The sequence below is a fragment of the Eumetopias jubatus genome, unplaced genomic scaffold (assembly GCF_037043125.1).
Source record: "Eumetopias jubatus isolate StellerSeaLion01/CBP00866 unplaced genomic scaffold, mEumJub1_p1.0 scaffold_14, whole genome shotgun sequence".
NCBI lineage: Eukaryota > Metazoa > Chordata > Mammalia > Carnivora > Otariidae > Eumetopias > Eumetopias jubatus.
In genome coordinates, this window is record NW_028274820.1 from 103,550,662 (window position 1) to 103,566,905 (window position 16,244).

General features: G+C 37.6%; 1 protein-coding gene across 2 annotated transcripts in view; it reads left to right on the top strand.

Moving 5' to 3' along the window:
- GALNT11 (polypeptide N-acetylgalactosaminyltransferase 11) overlaps nucleotides 1–16,244 on the top strand; it is a 61,979-nt gene that overhangs the window by 17,764 nt on the left and 27,971 nt on the right. For both annotated transcript variants that reach the window (XM_028089262.2, XM_028089268.2), the window contains exons 2-4: nucleotides 6,469–6,801; nucleotides 12,971–13,094; nucleotides 14,587–14,753. In XM_028089262.2, the coding sequence (XP_027945063.1) occupies nucleotides 6,507–6,801; nucleotides 12,971–13,094; nucleotides 14,587–14,753 (586 nt within the window). In that variant the 5' untranslated portion in view covers nucleotides 6,469–6,506. The remainder of the gene's footprint in view (nucleotides 1–6,468; nucleotides 6,802–12,970; nucleotides 13,095–14,586; nucleotides 14,754–16,244) is intronic.

Sequence of the window (16,244 nt, forward strand, 5' to 3'; positions counted from 1 at the left end):
AAAAGCTTTTGCACAGCAAAGGAAACAGTCAACAAAACTAAAAGCAACCTAGAAGTGGAAGATTATATTTGCAATGTCTTACCAGATAAAGGGCTAGTATCCAAAATCTTTATAAAGAACTTACCAAACTTTACACCCAAAAAACAAAAAATCCAGTCAAGAAATGGGCAGAAGAAATGAACAGACATTTCTCCAAGGAAGACATACAAATGGCCAACAGACACTTGAAGAAATGTTCAACATCACTTGGCATCAGGGAAATACAAATCAAAATCGCAGTGAGAAACCACCTCACACCCAGTTAGAATCGCTAAAATTAACAACTCAGAAAACAGATGTGGAGAAAGGGGAACCTTCTTACGCTGTTGGTGGGAGTGCAAACTGGTGCAGCCACTCTGGAAAACAGTATGGCAGTTCCTCAAAAAGTTAAAAATAGAACTACCCTATGACCCAGCAATGCACTACTAGGTATTTATCCAGAGGATACAAACATAGTGATCCAAAGGGGCATGTGCACCCCAATGTTTATAGCAGCAATGTCCACGGTAGCCAAAATATTGAGAGACCTCTGATGTTCATGGACAGATGAGTGGATAAAGAAGAGTGGTATATATAGACAATAGAATATTACTCAGCCATCAAAAAGAACAAAATCTTGCCCTTTGCAGTGATGTGGTTGGAACTAGAGGATATTGTGCTAAGTGAAATAAGTCAGAGAAAGACAAGTGCCATATGATTTCACTCATGTGGAATTTAAGAAAGAAAACAGATGAACATAGGGGAAGGGAGGGAGAAATAAAATAAGATGAAATCAGAGAGAGAGACAAACCATAAGAGACTCTTGGGATGGGGTAATTGGATGATGGGCATTAAAGAGGGCACTTGAAGTAATGAGCACTGGGTGTTATATGCAACTGATGAATCACTAAATTCTACCTCTGAAACTGATAGTACAGTGTATGTTAATTAAATTGAATTTAAGTAAAAAGTTTTTTTAAAAAGAGTCTGTTTCTTGGTTTCTCTTCCCTCTCCCCCTTTTTTCCTTTGCTTGTTTGTTTCTTCAATTCCACATAGGGGCGAAATCATATGGTATTTGTCTTTCTCTGACTGACTTCACTTAGCATTATACTCTCTAGCTCCATCCATGTTGTTTCAAGTGGCAAGATGTCATTTTATGGCTGGATACTCCATTGTATATATACCACATTTTTTTTTAATCCATTCATCTCTCGATGGACACTTGGGCTGCTTCCATAATTTGGCTATTGTAAATAATGCTGCAGTAGACATAGGGGTGCATGTATCCCTTTGAATTTGTATTTTTGTATTTTTGGGGGGGTAAGTGCCCAGTAGTGGGATTACTGGATTGTAGGGTAGTCACGTTTTGAGGAACCTCCATACTGTTTTCCGCAGTTTGCATTCCCACCAACAGTGCATGAGGGTTCCTTTTTCTCTACATCCTTGCCTGTGTTCTCCAAAACAGTTGTTTCTTGTGTTTTTGATTTTAGCCCTTCTGACAGGTGTTAGGTGGTATCTCACTGTTGTTTTGATTTGGATTTCCCTGATGCATGATGTTGAGCATGTTTTCCTGTGTCTGTTGGCCATCTGGATGTCTTTGGAGAAATGTCTGTTCATGTCTTCTGCCCATTTTTTAATTGGATTATTTGGGTTTTTTGGATGTTGAGTTGTATCAGTTCTTTGTATATTTTAGATACTAACGTTTTATTGGATATGTCATTTGCAAATAGCTTTTCCCATTCTGAAGGTCATCTTTTGTTGACTGTTTCCTTCACTGTGCAGACTCTTTTTATTTTGATGGTCCCAATAGTTTATTTTTTCATCTATTTTTAAATATCAGGTTCATATCAGATGTGTCTAGGTGAATGGTGTGAGTAGTGGACCCCAGTGTATCCTTCAACATACCGCTGAACAGTTGTCCCAAAACCAGTTAGCAAAAAGTCACTCATTTCTTCACTGGCATGTGTTGTTATCTATAATCATTTATACTAAATTTCTAAATATAATTGGGTCTGTTTCTCAGTTTTTCATCCTACCCCATTGGTTTTTAGTCTGTGAGTGTGTCATGCTGTGCCTGTTAGGTAAAAAACCCTGAAGTTTATTATCCAGTAGGGCTCACCCCTGCTTGTACTTGTTTTTCAGGGTTTGCCTGCCTAGTCCCTGATTGTTCATTCTTTCCCAAATGAACTATAATAATCAACTTGTTTAGCTCCAGAAAAAAATCTGTTAGTATTTTGCCATATACGTGTATATGTGTATATATGTGTAGCATGTATAAGTTATCTTAAGGAGAGCTGACTTTTATGATTTGGGGTTTCTCTATTCAAGAGTAAGGTACATCTTTCCATATGTGATCAAGTCTTCTTTTGGGGCTTTCAGGAGTGTCTTAAGGTTTTCCTCATACATGTTTAAGACATTGCTTGTTAAGTTATGATTAGTATTCTTAAGATTTTTTATATTCATAAGATTGATATTCATAAATGAGATGTGTGTTTGGGGAGGTTCAGTTTTTGTCAGTTTTGGAGATAAGTGTCCTGATTTTATGAAACAGATTTGGAAGATTTCTTTATTTTTATTATTTATGCTCTTTTAGTGGCTTTAGGTAGCATTAGGATTATTAGATCTTTAAAGGACGGGTAGAATTCCCCTGTGAAACTCTCTCTCTGCGTGGTGGTTTGTTTCAGTTGTTGTTTTGAGAAACTCTTAATAGCACTTTTTTTTTTTTTTTTAAGAGAGAGCCCAGAGGCAGGTAGAGGGAGAAGCGGGCTCCTTGCTCAGATCGATATAGGACTCAATCTCAGGACCCTGGGATCATGACCTGAGCTGAAGGCAGACGCTTAACCAACTGAGCCACCCCAGGCATCCCATGTTTTGAGAAACTCTTACATTGTTATTTCTTTTGTGATGACTGGTCTGTTCGCATTTCTGTTGGGACCGGGGTTAATTTGAGTAAGTTGTATTTTCCTTAAAAGTTACTCTTGTAGGTTTTCAAATTCTTATGCATGGAATTATATGAAGCTATTTCTTGATTCATAAAATTTGCAGTGATTCAAATTTATCATTAAGAAATCTTAGACTGAGAATGGAAGAATTGGAACTTCTGCTGGCTTACTGAATATTTTGCTTAATAAAGACAGTGTCTAGTGAAACTGTTTCAGCTGGTTAGCTGTCTTCCCCTTCACCTCCTCCTCTTGACAGTGGATGTTTTCTCCCCAGGCTGTGCTCATCTCACATACCGTACTCTTCTGTAAGATTTGTACGTTGCACAGAATCAAGGTCCTGAACCTTGTCTGGAACAGAAATACACTCTGTGTAATTTTTAATTACACAGACAAGTATTTGTTAATTTTTAATACTGGACACTGTGCTTGGTAAACATAATGGGTTTGAAAAGACAGAAATGACTCCTGTTGCTTATGGTATGTATAGTAATGCTTACCCAATAGGCACAGTGTTTATTGGGATCTCTCCAGTTCATGCATCTGGAAAGGACTCCTCTATCAGTAACTGTACCTCTCCACAGTGTGAGTGCTGGCATCTCATTTTCCAGCCACCACATTCAGTCTTGTTACTCTTTCCAGCAGTTACTCAGCCACGCAGGACCTTAGGTCCATTGGCCCTGCACAGGTTTTCATCCTGCGTCATTCTTCCACGTCCTCACATTTCTCCTTGCCTGACTTACATCTGTGGTCTGTCATCCTAATCAGCACATTGCATGAACTTCTCCCCAGACGACTGCTTCTGTACCTCCCTGGTGAAATCCTGACCCTCTGCTTACAAGGCACCTGCCCCTCAGCAGCTACCACACCATGACTGCCTGATCTCACTGGAAATTCCTGTATACAGCTGGTTAGCCTTTTATTCATTTAACTTTTGAAAAATGTATTACGTTGACATCTAAGTGCTGAAGTTTGGCTTTATTAACTGCTCAAGTTTATGATTGAAAGAATTTGTTCACTAGTTTTGTATTAACTAACCTTAAATGTTCGCTTTGACTCTCCTTTTAAAGGCTTTCAGCCTTGGATATTGAAGCCATGAGTAATCGCCTATGGAAGGGATAGCAAACAGGACAAAGCAGAAAACCTTTGTTGTCTCTGTTAGCACAGATTAGATTAAAATTTCATCTTTTGGTTTTTGTTGGCATGTTTTAACTTCTTAAGTAGTTAAGAACCTGTTATTTTATTAAATAACAGGTATCTAATTGCTTTGTATTTTATTCATATTTGTTAATAACTTCTTGACCCGTCTAAAAACTGATAGTGTCTTTGTTTCTGAAGACTATTATGGTTAATTATATAAAACAAATGATCTGATTTTATAAATTCCTCTCATTTTTATAGGTTCCTTAGTTTAGTATAAGGATTGATTATGTGAAAAATGTTCTCTAAGTAGTTATCATAATATAGCTTGAGGAAAATAATATCTACCTGATAGAGTTGTTGAGAGTTAATACATTTTACAGTTCAGGAAGCAAGCACTCGATGTTTGGGCTATTGTGGTTAGGATTGGGAGGGGTATTCTGGGAAAAATCTGGACAGAGTTGACCAAATCCTATGGGTGAGGTCTTGAGAACTTTTTTGTTTCGTCCATAGGTCCTGGCAGCCAAGAGGGAACCTAAGAGCATGCAGTGGACAAAATGGAAAGTAGTCTCCTGTTTTTATCACAAAGACCTTTATTTAACTTAGGAAATTGGACAATGAGAGCCTGTTGTTTTTTGTACCTTTTCTAATATTAACTATGACTGTTGTTCTGCCTAGTTTCATTTTGAAATAAGGTGGTCATGGTCTTTTTGTATTGCATAAGGTACTGCTTGGCTCGGATGTGACAGCAATACATTCGCTTGTAAATACCCAGCATTTTGCAAACATTGATAACTATTACAGTAATTGATTCATTAATTTCCATGAATATTTATTAAGTGTTTGTTACATGCCAGGCATTGTTGTAAGCTCAGGGTATACTACAGGAAATGAACAGACAAAAGCTCTTGCTAATGAAGCTTACATTCTAGCACGGGGGATGGACGAGAAATAGTAAGTAATTATGTCCTATGTAGGAAGGTGGAAGTTTCACAGAGTTGGGAAGATCAGAGGTGCTAGTGTTTGGTGGTGGAGTTGCAGTTTTAAATATGGTAGTGTGGAAACTTAACTGAGAAGGTGATATTAAACAGAGGTGAAGTTAGCTAGGATGCAAAGTATTCCAGGTAGAGGGAAGAACTGATGCATAATCCCTCAGTGGGAATATGATTGACACATTTGGTGACCCATAAGGAGACCTGTGTCTAGAATGAAATGAATGAGGAGGGAAATACAGAAAATATGGTCAGAGAGGTAATTCCAGATAAGGTAGGGACATGTGGGTCATTGTAAGGAACAGATGGTCACATATACCATTCGTATTACATACTAAATTTAGACCTAATGAGAAGGAGGAAAACGTTAACGTTGAATTGTGCTGTATTCTTTCATTCTGTAGATACCATTCAACAGCTTTTATGTGCCATTCATTGTGCTAAGTGAGGGAATACAGTGAACAAATGAAACAAAAGCTAGCCACAGTGTTTGTGGAGGTTCTCTTGATCCAGTGCAAATCGCTGTGTTTTGTGTGTTAATCATCGTACTTGATATTCTACATAATTTATATAATTCTGAGTATTTCATTTAATTCTAAGTATCCGGCGAGATAGACAGTATTATTAACTTGGAATACAGTTGATGAAAGTGAGGCTAAGAAAATTTGGTAATTTGTCTAAAGTTGCATAGCCAGTATGTGACAGAATGGGGTTAGAACTTAATTTTGTCTTTTCATTATACCATTGATTCCCAAATCTGGCTGTGCATCACAGTTCACTAGGAAGCTTATTATCAAAGCTATAGATTCCTTAACCTTACCTCTACTCTCATTTATAAGTTTGAACTATAACTGTTGAATCTAGAGTAGGCATTAGGGCAGGTTTAATCTTTGGAAAGTGGAACTGTTTTCTTCAGGTTGCTTTTTTTTAATAACAGATTTTACGATCCTTGGGTTGAAAGAGTCCTATAATTTTATAGTGGAAATCCAGACTTTAGATAGACTGTCTTGCTACATAAGGTAATTGTATTTTCCTCATGAAAAGGCAGAATCTGAAAAAAAAATTACCACACTGAAAGCAATCCAGACCAAAGGTAAAATATCCATTAACATGGGCAAATGAAGTCAGCTATTTTGCTATCATTGATTTATCAAACACTAAGACATTGGCCTGTCGTTTTAATTGTTGAATCTTTTTTTTTTTAATTCAGTGCTATCCACATATCTTCTTTTATTTGGGTCTCTGTTAACGGTATGCCTCAGGGTCCTAAGTAAATAGTTGAGAAGCTCTACTTGGTTGTTGGAAAACAGTGACTGTGAACTTGGTGGATGATTTACAAGTGTACCAAAGGGTCTAACATAGCTGTCCTTCTCTTTCAGGAGATTGAAGATGGCCCTTCAGCTATGCTAGGTCTATAATGGGAAGTGTCACAGTTCGATATTTCTGTTATGGATGCCTTTTTACATCTGCAACCTGGACAGTTTTGCTTTTTATTTATTTCAACTTCAGTGAAGTGACTCAGCCGCTTAAGAATGTGCCCATCAAGGGGTCCGGGCCCCATGGACCATTTCCCAAAAAATTCTATCCCCGTTTCACTCGAGGCCCAAGTCGAGTGTTAGAATCACAGTTCAAAGTAAACAGAATTGATGATATGATAGATAATCATGTTGAAGATCCAGAAAAAGGCAACATGAAATTCTCTTCTGAATTGGGTAAGTGTATTGGACTTCTAGTAGCATATCAGAGTGTTTAATCATTGGAAGTTTAAATTCAGTTATTCTTTAAATCACATGTTGCTCAGGGGATTAGAAATGGGTCATTTTCCCCCTCCAATTTATTTTGTTAATGAACTAGCTGAGGTTTTAGGATTTTGTAGATTCAATGGGGAGTTATATTCTAATTTATCCATTTCTGACTTTAATATTTTATGAGGACTTGGGAGAAAGTAATAAGGTCCAGTGTAGAAAAGAAAGAAAGAAAGACAGCAAAAGAAAATGGAACTTAATGGGGGAAGATTTTAATTGTTAGCATTATTTAATAAGGGAAAGAAATGGTCGAAAGGTAATTAGACTATATATAACATATTTTGAAAGTAGAGTTAATTAAAACAGAACATACACTATGAGGTTTAGAGATAAGCTGAAATTATATCTAATAAGAATTCTACTTACAAGAATTGTTAAGATGCTGGAGTATATTAAATATAGGAATTTATAAAATCTTAGTATAAAGGGAAACTTTTTTCTTCAAAAATTATATTCTAGGGGCGCCTGGATGGCTCAGTCGTTAAGCGTCTGCCTTCAGCTTGGGTCATGATCCCAGGGTCCTGGGATCGAGCCCTGCGTCGGGCTCCCTGCTCTGCAGGGAGCCTGCTTCTCCCTCTCCCACTCCCCCTGCTTGTGTTCCTTCTCTCGTTGTGTCTCTGTCAAATAAATAAATTAAATCTTAAAAAAAAAAATTATTCTGTTCAATTTGGCAGCAAGGATCTACTGTATATACCTTCTGCATACTATAATTTTAGAATCCTGGTTTTAGCAAATTTTAAGGGATAAATGAGCCATTTTGGTTATCTTTAAAACTTAAAGATCTTTAATCTTGTCCTAGAAATCTCAAATAATAAGTAATTTAGAAGTAAGAGATTTTTAGAGATTGAAAAATTCATAAAATATAAAGGAAATGTTAAAACATTTCATTTGATCAGAGTTTCAAAGAAATAAAATCAGTTTCTGGGACTTAATGATTTTCTAATACATGGAGTTGAAAATATTTAAAATTATATGAGGAAATGGAAACTAATACCTTGATTTTCATAAAATATACCTTCTAATCTTTTTTCAGACTGCGATTTAGACACTTTAAAAGCATTAATAGGAAAATTTCTAGCTTCTTTATTTATTCTTAGTTACTCTGGTAAAAAACTTTTATAAAGAAGTAACATTGGGTTTACTGTTTTGAATGGACCTTGTATTTGCCTTTGAAAGTAGAGAGAAAATTGTAGATATTCGAAGTGTGACAAACTCAAATTGCTTAGCTGAAAAACTAAATGCTTTATAACAGGTATACAAAAAAACTGTTATAGCTAATAAAAGAATTCAGCTAAGTTGCAGGGCAGAAGATCAACACACAAAAACCAGTTGTATTTCTGTACATTAGCAACAAACAGTCTGAAAATAAAACTAAACGATTCCACTTACAATAGTATCAAAAGGAATAAAATACTTAAGAATAAACTTAACCAAGGAGGTGTGAGATTTGTACACTGGAAACTACAAAACTGCTGAAAGAAGTAAAAGTAGACTTAAATAAATGGAAAGACACGTTAGGTTCATGGATTAGAATACTAAATACTGTTAGGGTGCTAGTACTACCCCAAAGCAATCCATAGATTCAGTGCAAACCTTATCAAAATAAGATGGAAAGGCTGATTCTAAAATTAATGTGGAATTACAAGAGGCTCTGAATAACCAATACAATCTAGGCAAATTACAAAGGGGAGGGCTCACACTTCCCAATTTCAAAACTCTCTACAAAGCTATAGTAATCAAAACAGTGTGATATTGGCCTAAGGACAGATGTATAGATCAGTGGGTAGACTGAGAGTCCAGAAATAAACCCTATGACATTGCTGGCCACTTGATTTTTTAAAAATGTGCCAAGACTATTTAATGGGGGAAAAATAGTCTCTTCAACAAATGCTGTTGGGACAAATAGATATACACATACAGAGGAGTAAAGTTGAACCCTTATATGTAAAAATTAACCCAGAATGAATTGAAGACCTAAATATAAGAGCCAAAACCTTTATAAAACCCTTTGAAGGAACCCTAGAGATAAATCTTCTTGACCTCGGGTTTGGTAGTGATTTCTTACACCAGAAGTACAAGTTAACAAAAGAAAAAAATAAATTGGACTTCATTGAAATTAAAAACTTTTGTACATCAAAGAAGACAACCAGGAAAGAAAAAAGAAAATCCACAGAATGGGAGAAAATGTTTGCACATCCTGTCTAATGGGGGTCCATTATCCAGAATATATAAAGAACTCTTACAGTACAACAATAAAAAGACAACCCAATTTAAAAATGAGCAAAGAATTTAATAGACACTTTTCCAAAGACAAGCACAAAAGGTGTTCAGCGTAGTTACAGAAATGCAAATCAGAACCACAGTGAGATACCATTTTACATTTGGTAGGATGGTTATAATTTTTTTTTATAAGATTTTATTTATTTATTTGACAGAGACACAGCGAGAGAGGGAACACAAGCAGGGGCAGTGGGCAAGGGAGAAGCAGGCTTCCCGCTGAGCAGGGAGCCCGATGTGGGACTCTATCCCAGGACTCTGGGATCATGACCTGAGCCGAAGGCAGACGCTTAATGACTGAGCCACCCAGGTGCCCAGAATGGTTATAATTTTTTTAAAAAGGAAAATAACAAGTGTTGGCCAGGATACAGAGAAATTGGAACCTTCATTCATTGCTGGTTCCTCAGTAAGTTAAACTTAGAGTTACCATATGATCAGCAATTCCACTCCTGGGTATATACCCAAAAGAATTGCAGGCAGATGTTCAAACAAAAATTTGTACACAAATGTTCATAGCAGCACTATTCTCAATGAACAAAGATGGGGAGAACCCAAATGTCCATCAGTTGATGAAAGGACAAGCAACATGTGTTTCCATACAGGGATTTGCTCAGGCATAGAAAGGAATGAAGTTCTGACACCTATTGTAACAAGGAGGAACCCTGAAAACGTTATGATTAGTGAAAGAAGCAGGACACAAAAGGTCAAATAGTGTGTGATTTCATTTATATGAAATGTCTAGAATAGGCAAATGTGTGGAGACTAGAAGCAGATTAGTGGCTAAGGGGGCTGGGGAGGCAGGAAGGGGAGAGACTTGCTTTAATGGGTATAGAGTTTCATTTGGGTGGGGGTGTGACTAGCTGTGGCTGGATGTGCCGGCTGCACCACACTGTAAATATGCTCGGTGTCACTGAAGGTAAACTGTGTGTTATGTACCTTTTGCCACAATGACAAAAATGGAAAAACCCACTCAACTTCTATAAAGAAAACTTGATTTAGAAGGAATTAATATAAATCAATATAGTAATAGTTAAAAGTATGGTGATTGCTGAATAGGGTCTTATCTTTAAACAGTCAGGGGAAAGAACTTGTACAGTTTGGAAAGATTATCAACAGTAAATTTAAAATTAAAAATAGATTTTCTAATTTAATCTGCAGTTAATTATAAAGAACCTGAAATAGCTTCTCAGAGGCATGGCTGAATAATACCGTGTCCTTTTATCCATAGTTTACACAGCCAGACACCTGTAAATGCCTGTGATGGTATGGGGAGTTTCTCATAGCTTATCATTTTCTAAAGTGGATACAAATCAATAAACTAATACTAAGCTTGCAGGAGCTTGAAGTACTAGTTTAATTGAATCATTTTGCTATTTGATATGTTGCTTATATTCCTTTCAAATGCAGTATTAAAATTGCTGTGGTCATACTGAAAAAAATTTTTAAGTTAAAAAATATAGCTCCTCTGGCATGCTAGTTAATTGGCTGTGATTTTATATGAGCAGGGGAAGGACAAAAGTAAGCTGAAGTGATTCCCCCCCCCAGTTTTATTGAGATAAAATTGATGTATATATATAACATTGTATTACTTTAAGGTATATAACATAATGACTGCATATAAGTATATATTGTGAAATTATTACTCTGGTAAGTTTAGTTAATATCGATCATCTCACATAGTTAAAAATGTTTTTTTCTTGGGATGAGAACTTACAAGCTCTACTCTTAGGCACTTCCAAATATATAATACAGTATTATTACCCACCGTTACCATGCTGTGCATTACATCCCCAGAACTTATTTATAACTAGAAGTTTGTACCTTTTAACCAACCTTCACCCAATCTGCACCTTCCCCCACCCCACCTCAGCAACCACATCTCTTCTCTGTCTCCAGGAGTTCTCTTTTTTTAGATTACACATACAAGTGAGATCATACAGTATTACAGTATTTGTCTTTCTCTATTTTCACTTAAGCATAATGCCCTCAAGGTCCATCCATGTTGTCACAAATGGCAGGCTTTCCCTTTTTTCGTGGCTGAATAATATTCCTGTGTGTGTGTGTGTGTGTGTGTGTGGCGCACCACATTTTAGTTATCCATTCACCTATCGATGGATGTAATCTCTTAATATGGAATAATTTTTTTTAAAGATTTTATTTATTTATTAGAGCGAGAGAGAGGGAACACAAGCAGGGGGAGTGGGAGAGGGAGAAGCAGGCTTCCTGCTGAGCAGGGAGCTGGATGCAGGGCTCGATCCCAGGAGCCTGAGATCATGACCTGAGCTGAAGGTAGTCACTTAACCAACTGAGCCACCCAGGCGCCCCTGGAATAGTTTTTCATCAAAAGATACATATTAGAAAATAATCCTTTCAGTATCCAGTATGAGCTAGTCCTTTGATTTATTGAATCAAGGAGTATTTATTGAGAATTTAGTTTATGCAACGCACTGTCCTAGGTGCTGGCTATCAAGCAATTTTTATTTTATGTTTTGAACATGATCAAAGTCTCTGCTGTCATGGAGTTTGCATCCTCTTATAAAATGTTAATGGAGCTTCATTCTTTTGTATTTAAAAAAGGATGTACTCCATACCAAAAAAACCCAAATCCAATTTAAAAAAATGGGCAGAAGGTATAAACAGACATTTCTCCAAAGAAGACATCCAGATGGCCAACAGACACATGAAAAGATGTTCAACATCACTCATCATCAGAGAAATGCAAATCAAAACCACAGTGATCTACCACTCACACCTGGGTATCTGTAAAACAGTCAACATCATTAAAGGATCAGGACTATCCTTCCATTCCAAATAAAACAAAACAAAACCTATTCGACTTTCAGAATCCATTGTTTCCCTGAATTGTTTGACCATGAAATCCTTTTTTTCTTTTTAACATCTGTTAATGTCCAGTGGAATTAGATTTCTGTGACGAGACTTTGGGAAATGCTGGGACAAGGGAGTCATTCTGTGAGGAGAGGTTAAAGGTTTGATATGGGAAAGAGAGCGAAAACAGACATTATCCTTCTATGTAAAGGTAAGGTTTCTGAATGTTAGAGCAGGAATGTTAAATTGTAGTGATTTTGATGGGATCTCCCCGGGGAATTTCTTGCCTTTCTTGACTATGAAACTGATTAAAGTCTGGAATCAGAGACTTTTTGTGGAAAGGCTTATCAATAATCTCTTTTTTAGGGGCAGGGCTCCTATAAAAACTTGTCTGTTGGGGCGCCTGGGTGGCTCAGTCATTGGGCTGTTTGCCTTCCGCTCAGGCCATGATCCCGGAGTCTGGGATCGAGCCCCGCATCGGGCTCCCTGCTCCTTGGGAAGCCTGCTTCTCCTTTTTCCACTCGCCTTGCTTGTGTTCCCTCTCTCGCTGTCTCTGTCAAATAAATAAATAAATAAATAATCTTTAAAAAAACAACAACAAAACTTGCCTGTCATTGGGACCTGTTGCCCATATGGGTTCTATAATCTGTTGCTTTTATGGAAAAATAATCATTAAGTCTTTTATTTCTTGGTCCATAGGTAAGTTTTTCTCTTGAAAATATTCCTAAGACTATGGCTAGTGAGCAGGTATCATTTATGATTAAGGTGTACCTGCTTTTTGAGCTAGACTGACAAAAATTTGACTCTAACTTCAATTTACTTTTTTGAAAATGGAGACAAGTTAGACTTGAGAAACACGGCTGTTTGGTTACAAGGGGTTAAAGTCAGGATTCTCTTAGGACCATAATATAGCAATAACTGTAGTAGTCCTTTCCGGATTTAACATACCGACTGTGACTTCAATCTTTTGCAGGTATGATTTTTAATGCACGTGATCAGGAGTTGAGAGACTTGGGCTATCAGAAACATGCCTTCAACATGCTTATCAGTAACCGCTTGGGCTACCACAGGGACGTGCCAGACACCAGGAATGCTGCGTACGTTTCTCAGTAGTTGTTGCTGCTGTGTTTTAAAGACTGCTTTTAGTGGCATTATAGTAAGTCGTGAGGGTGGTGCTAACCAGTGCATTTAGGCTTCATTATCCAGGATACTAGAAAACTTAAGGCAGATTTCCGCTCCTATGACACTTGAAGCTTGAGATTGTACTAACAGTTCTAGAGCTTACTGTCTCTCTTGAAATTTAAATCATAGGGGAAAGGCAAGAGGTACTAACTGCGTATAATTAGATAACCTTCTGAGCATAAATTTGTTCTAAATGTTTATTGTATTTTTGGCAAAGGAATTAAATATCAGTGAAGAATTTCACTCATCTCACTTTTCTGTCTTCGTCATTTTTGTTGTTTCATATGGTTGGTCAGTCAGTCATTCCACAGACCTTTTTAAGCATCTTTGTTTTCTAGACACTGTATTAGGTCTTGGAAATAAGTAGAGGAAGACATAGTCCCTGGGATCACGGGGCTTAGGGTCTAGCAGGGGAAATAGATAAGGGAATGGGTAATTGCAGTAGTACAAGAATGAGGGCTACGGTAGGAACCGGTGATGAAGTGGGGAACCGGAGACCAGAGTGGTAAGGGAAGGCCTCCTAGAGGGTGCTGGCTGAGCGACGCGCAGGGGACCACTCCTATGCGAACAGATTGAGGCATTACACTACTCGGAAAGGCTCTGGAACCATTCACTACGGCCATAGTGGAGGAATGTCAGGAGACTGGAGGTAGCCAGGGCCCAGATGTTGGAATGCTTTGTATGCCATGCAAAAGAACATGGAATTCTGGATTTTATTCTTTAAGTTAGTGATTTTTTATTGTTGCTTGAAGCCACCTAACCCTTTTTGTCATTTTTAAAGATACTTATTTAAATGAAATAGAGCACAAGCGGGCAGAGAGGCAGAGGCAGAGGGAGAAGCAGGCTTTCCGCTGAGCAGGGAGCCCGATGTGGGGCTCAATCCCAGGACCCTGCGATCATGACCTGAGCCGAAGGCAGATGCTTAACCGACTGAGCCACCCAGGCGCCCCCATGATCTTGATTTATATACGAGTTTACTCAAATCTTTTTCTGTTACTGGGCAAGAAATAAAATTTTCAAATACAAAGTTTTATATTTCTGTTTCCTTTTGAATGTTCGTTGTGGAGAAGCAAACATTATATTAACTCATGAATACTGTATTAAAAACTTGTAGTGATTTCATACAAATAACACATTTTTATATAACCTCTATACCAAAAAAAGAAAAAAAATCATTTTTCAAATGTTAATATAAAAATAAGCAGAATAGCAAGTATTGGAGAGAGAAGTTATTAACAAACTGTCAAACTGTTGAGTATGACACCACAGTGTATTCTTAAGTGCTTTTTAAGAAACTTTTGTTATAATGTAGGAAAGAGGCTGAGCAGGAGGCAATATTTAGTGAATAATGACCTAAAACATTTGAGCCTTTTAAGATGTCACATTTTCTCGTATGTGTCTTTACAGATGTAAAGACAAGTCTTACCCTGTGGACCTGCCAGTCGCTAGTGTTGTTATCTGTTTCTACAACGAAGCCTTGTCTGCCTTGCTCCGTACTGTGCACAGCGTCCTAGACCGCACACCAGCCCAGCTCCTTCATGAAATCATCCTTGTGGACGATGACAGTGACTTCGGTAAGGGATGTTGTAGCTGATATTGTGGGAACTGGGCTGTTGATCGCGGTAGGATTAGCATCAGCTGACAGTTCAGACAGACGGGGGGTAGGACTCTGGGCCCCACAGTTGCAGTAGAGTCAGCAACAAGTAAGTATCTGTTTGTTGATTAGAGGATAATTTTGAGGAAACAGCATTAGCTTTGTGATCTTTTTACAGACTGTGCTATTTTAAGTTTGGCCCTTGAAATTTTTCCCTTGGCTTACGTTCTTTTTTTTTTTTTTTTTTTTAAAGATTTTATTTATTTATTTGAGAGGGAGAGAATGAGAGAGACCATGAGAGGGAAGAGGGTCAGAGGGAGAAGCAGACTCCCCGCTGAGCAGAGAGCCCAATGCGGGACTCGATCCCGGGACTCCAGGATCATGACCTGAGCCGAAGGCAGTCGCTTAACCAACTGAGCCACCCAGGCGCCCCCTTGGCTTACGTTCTTAAAAAATGTTTATTTCAAAATAACTATAGATTAGTAACAGTGGGTTACAAAGAGGTCCTGTTACCCCTTCACCTAGTCTCCCTCATTGGTATAGTTAATGTAGTTATAGTGCAACATCAAAACCAGGAATTTGACGTCGGTACAGTGTGTGTGTACAATTCTGTGTCATTTTATCCTGTGTGTACGTTCCTGTAACCACCATTGTGATCACGATAAAGACTACTCCGCGACCGCAAAAATCTCCCTCGTGCTACCTTCTAATACATCCACCTCCCTGACCCACTCCATCCCTAATCCCTGACGGCCTTAATCTCTGTGATTTTGTTTCTTTCTCTGTGATTTTGTCATTTTAAGAATGGTTGCATAAATGGAATCATACAATATGTGACCTTTCAACATTGGCTTTTTTCTCTTGGTGTAATGCCTTGGGCTTATATTTATCTAATGAGTCTGTTATACTGACTATCCCCAGATAAAAGTGGATTGCATTGTGACAGCTTTTAGATGATCTCTGAATGCCAGTGTTTTATGATTCAGTATATGTATTATACACTTTTAAAAAATTTATTGAAATATAATCGACACACCATTTTATATTTGTTTTAGTTGTACAACATATTGATTCAACGGTTCTGTACATTACTTAGTGGTCACCACAATAAGGATAGTCATCATCTGTCACCATTACAGTGTTATTACAATGTTATTGACTGTATTCCCTCTGCTGTATTTTTTCTTCTCTGCGATTTATTTTGTAACTGGAAATTTGTACTTTATATACCTTTCTTCAGTTCAACATAGACTTCTTAAAAATGGTTTCATGTACACACAGAAGACTCTTTATTTATGCTACTCATTTGGCTCTAAGCTACCTTAAGAGATAGGTTGTATCCTCATTTCATAAAGGAGGAAATATTAAGTAATTTGCTTGAGGTCCCATAGCTGTTAAGTGGTAGAGCTGAAATTAGACCCCTGGTCCACACAGTTCTAAGCCTTCTGCTCTTTTCATTACAGCAAGCTGC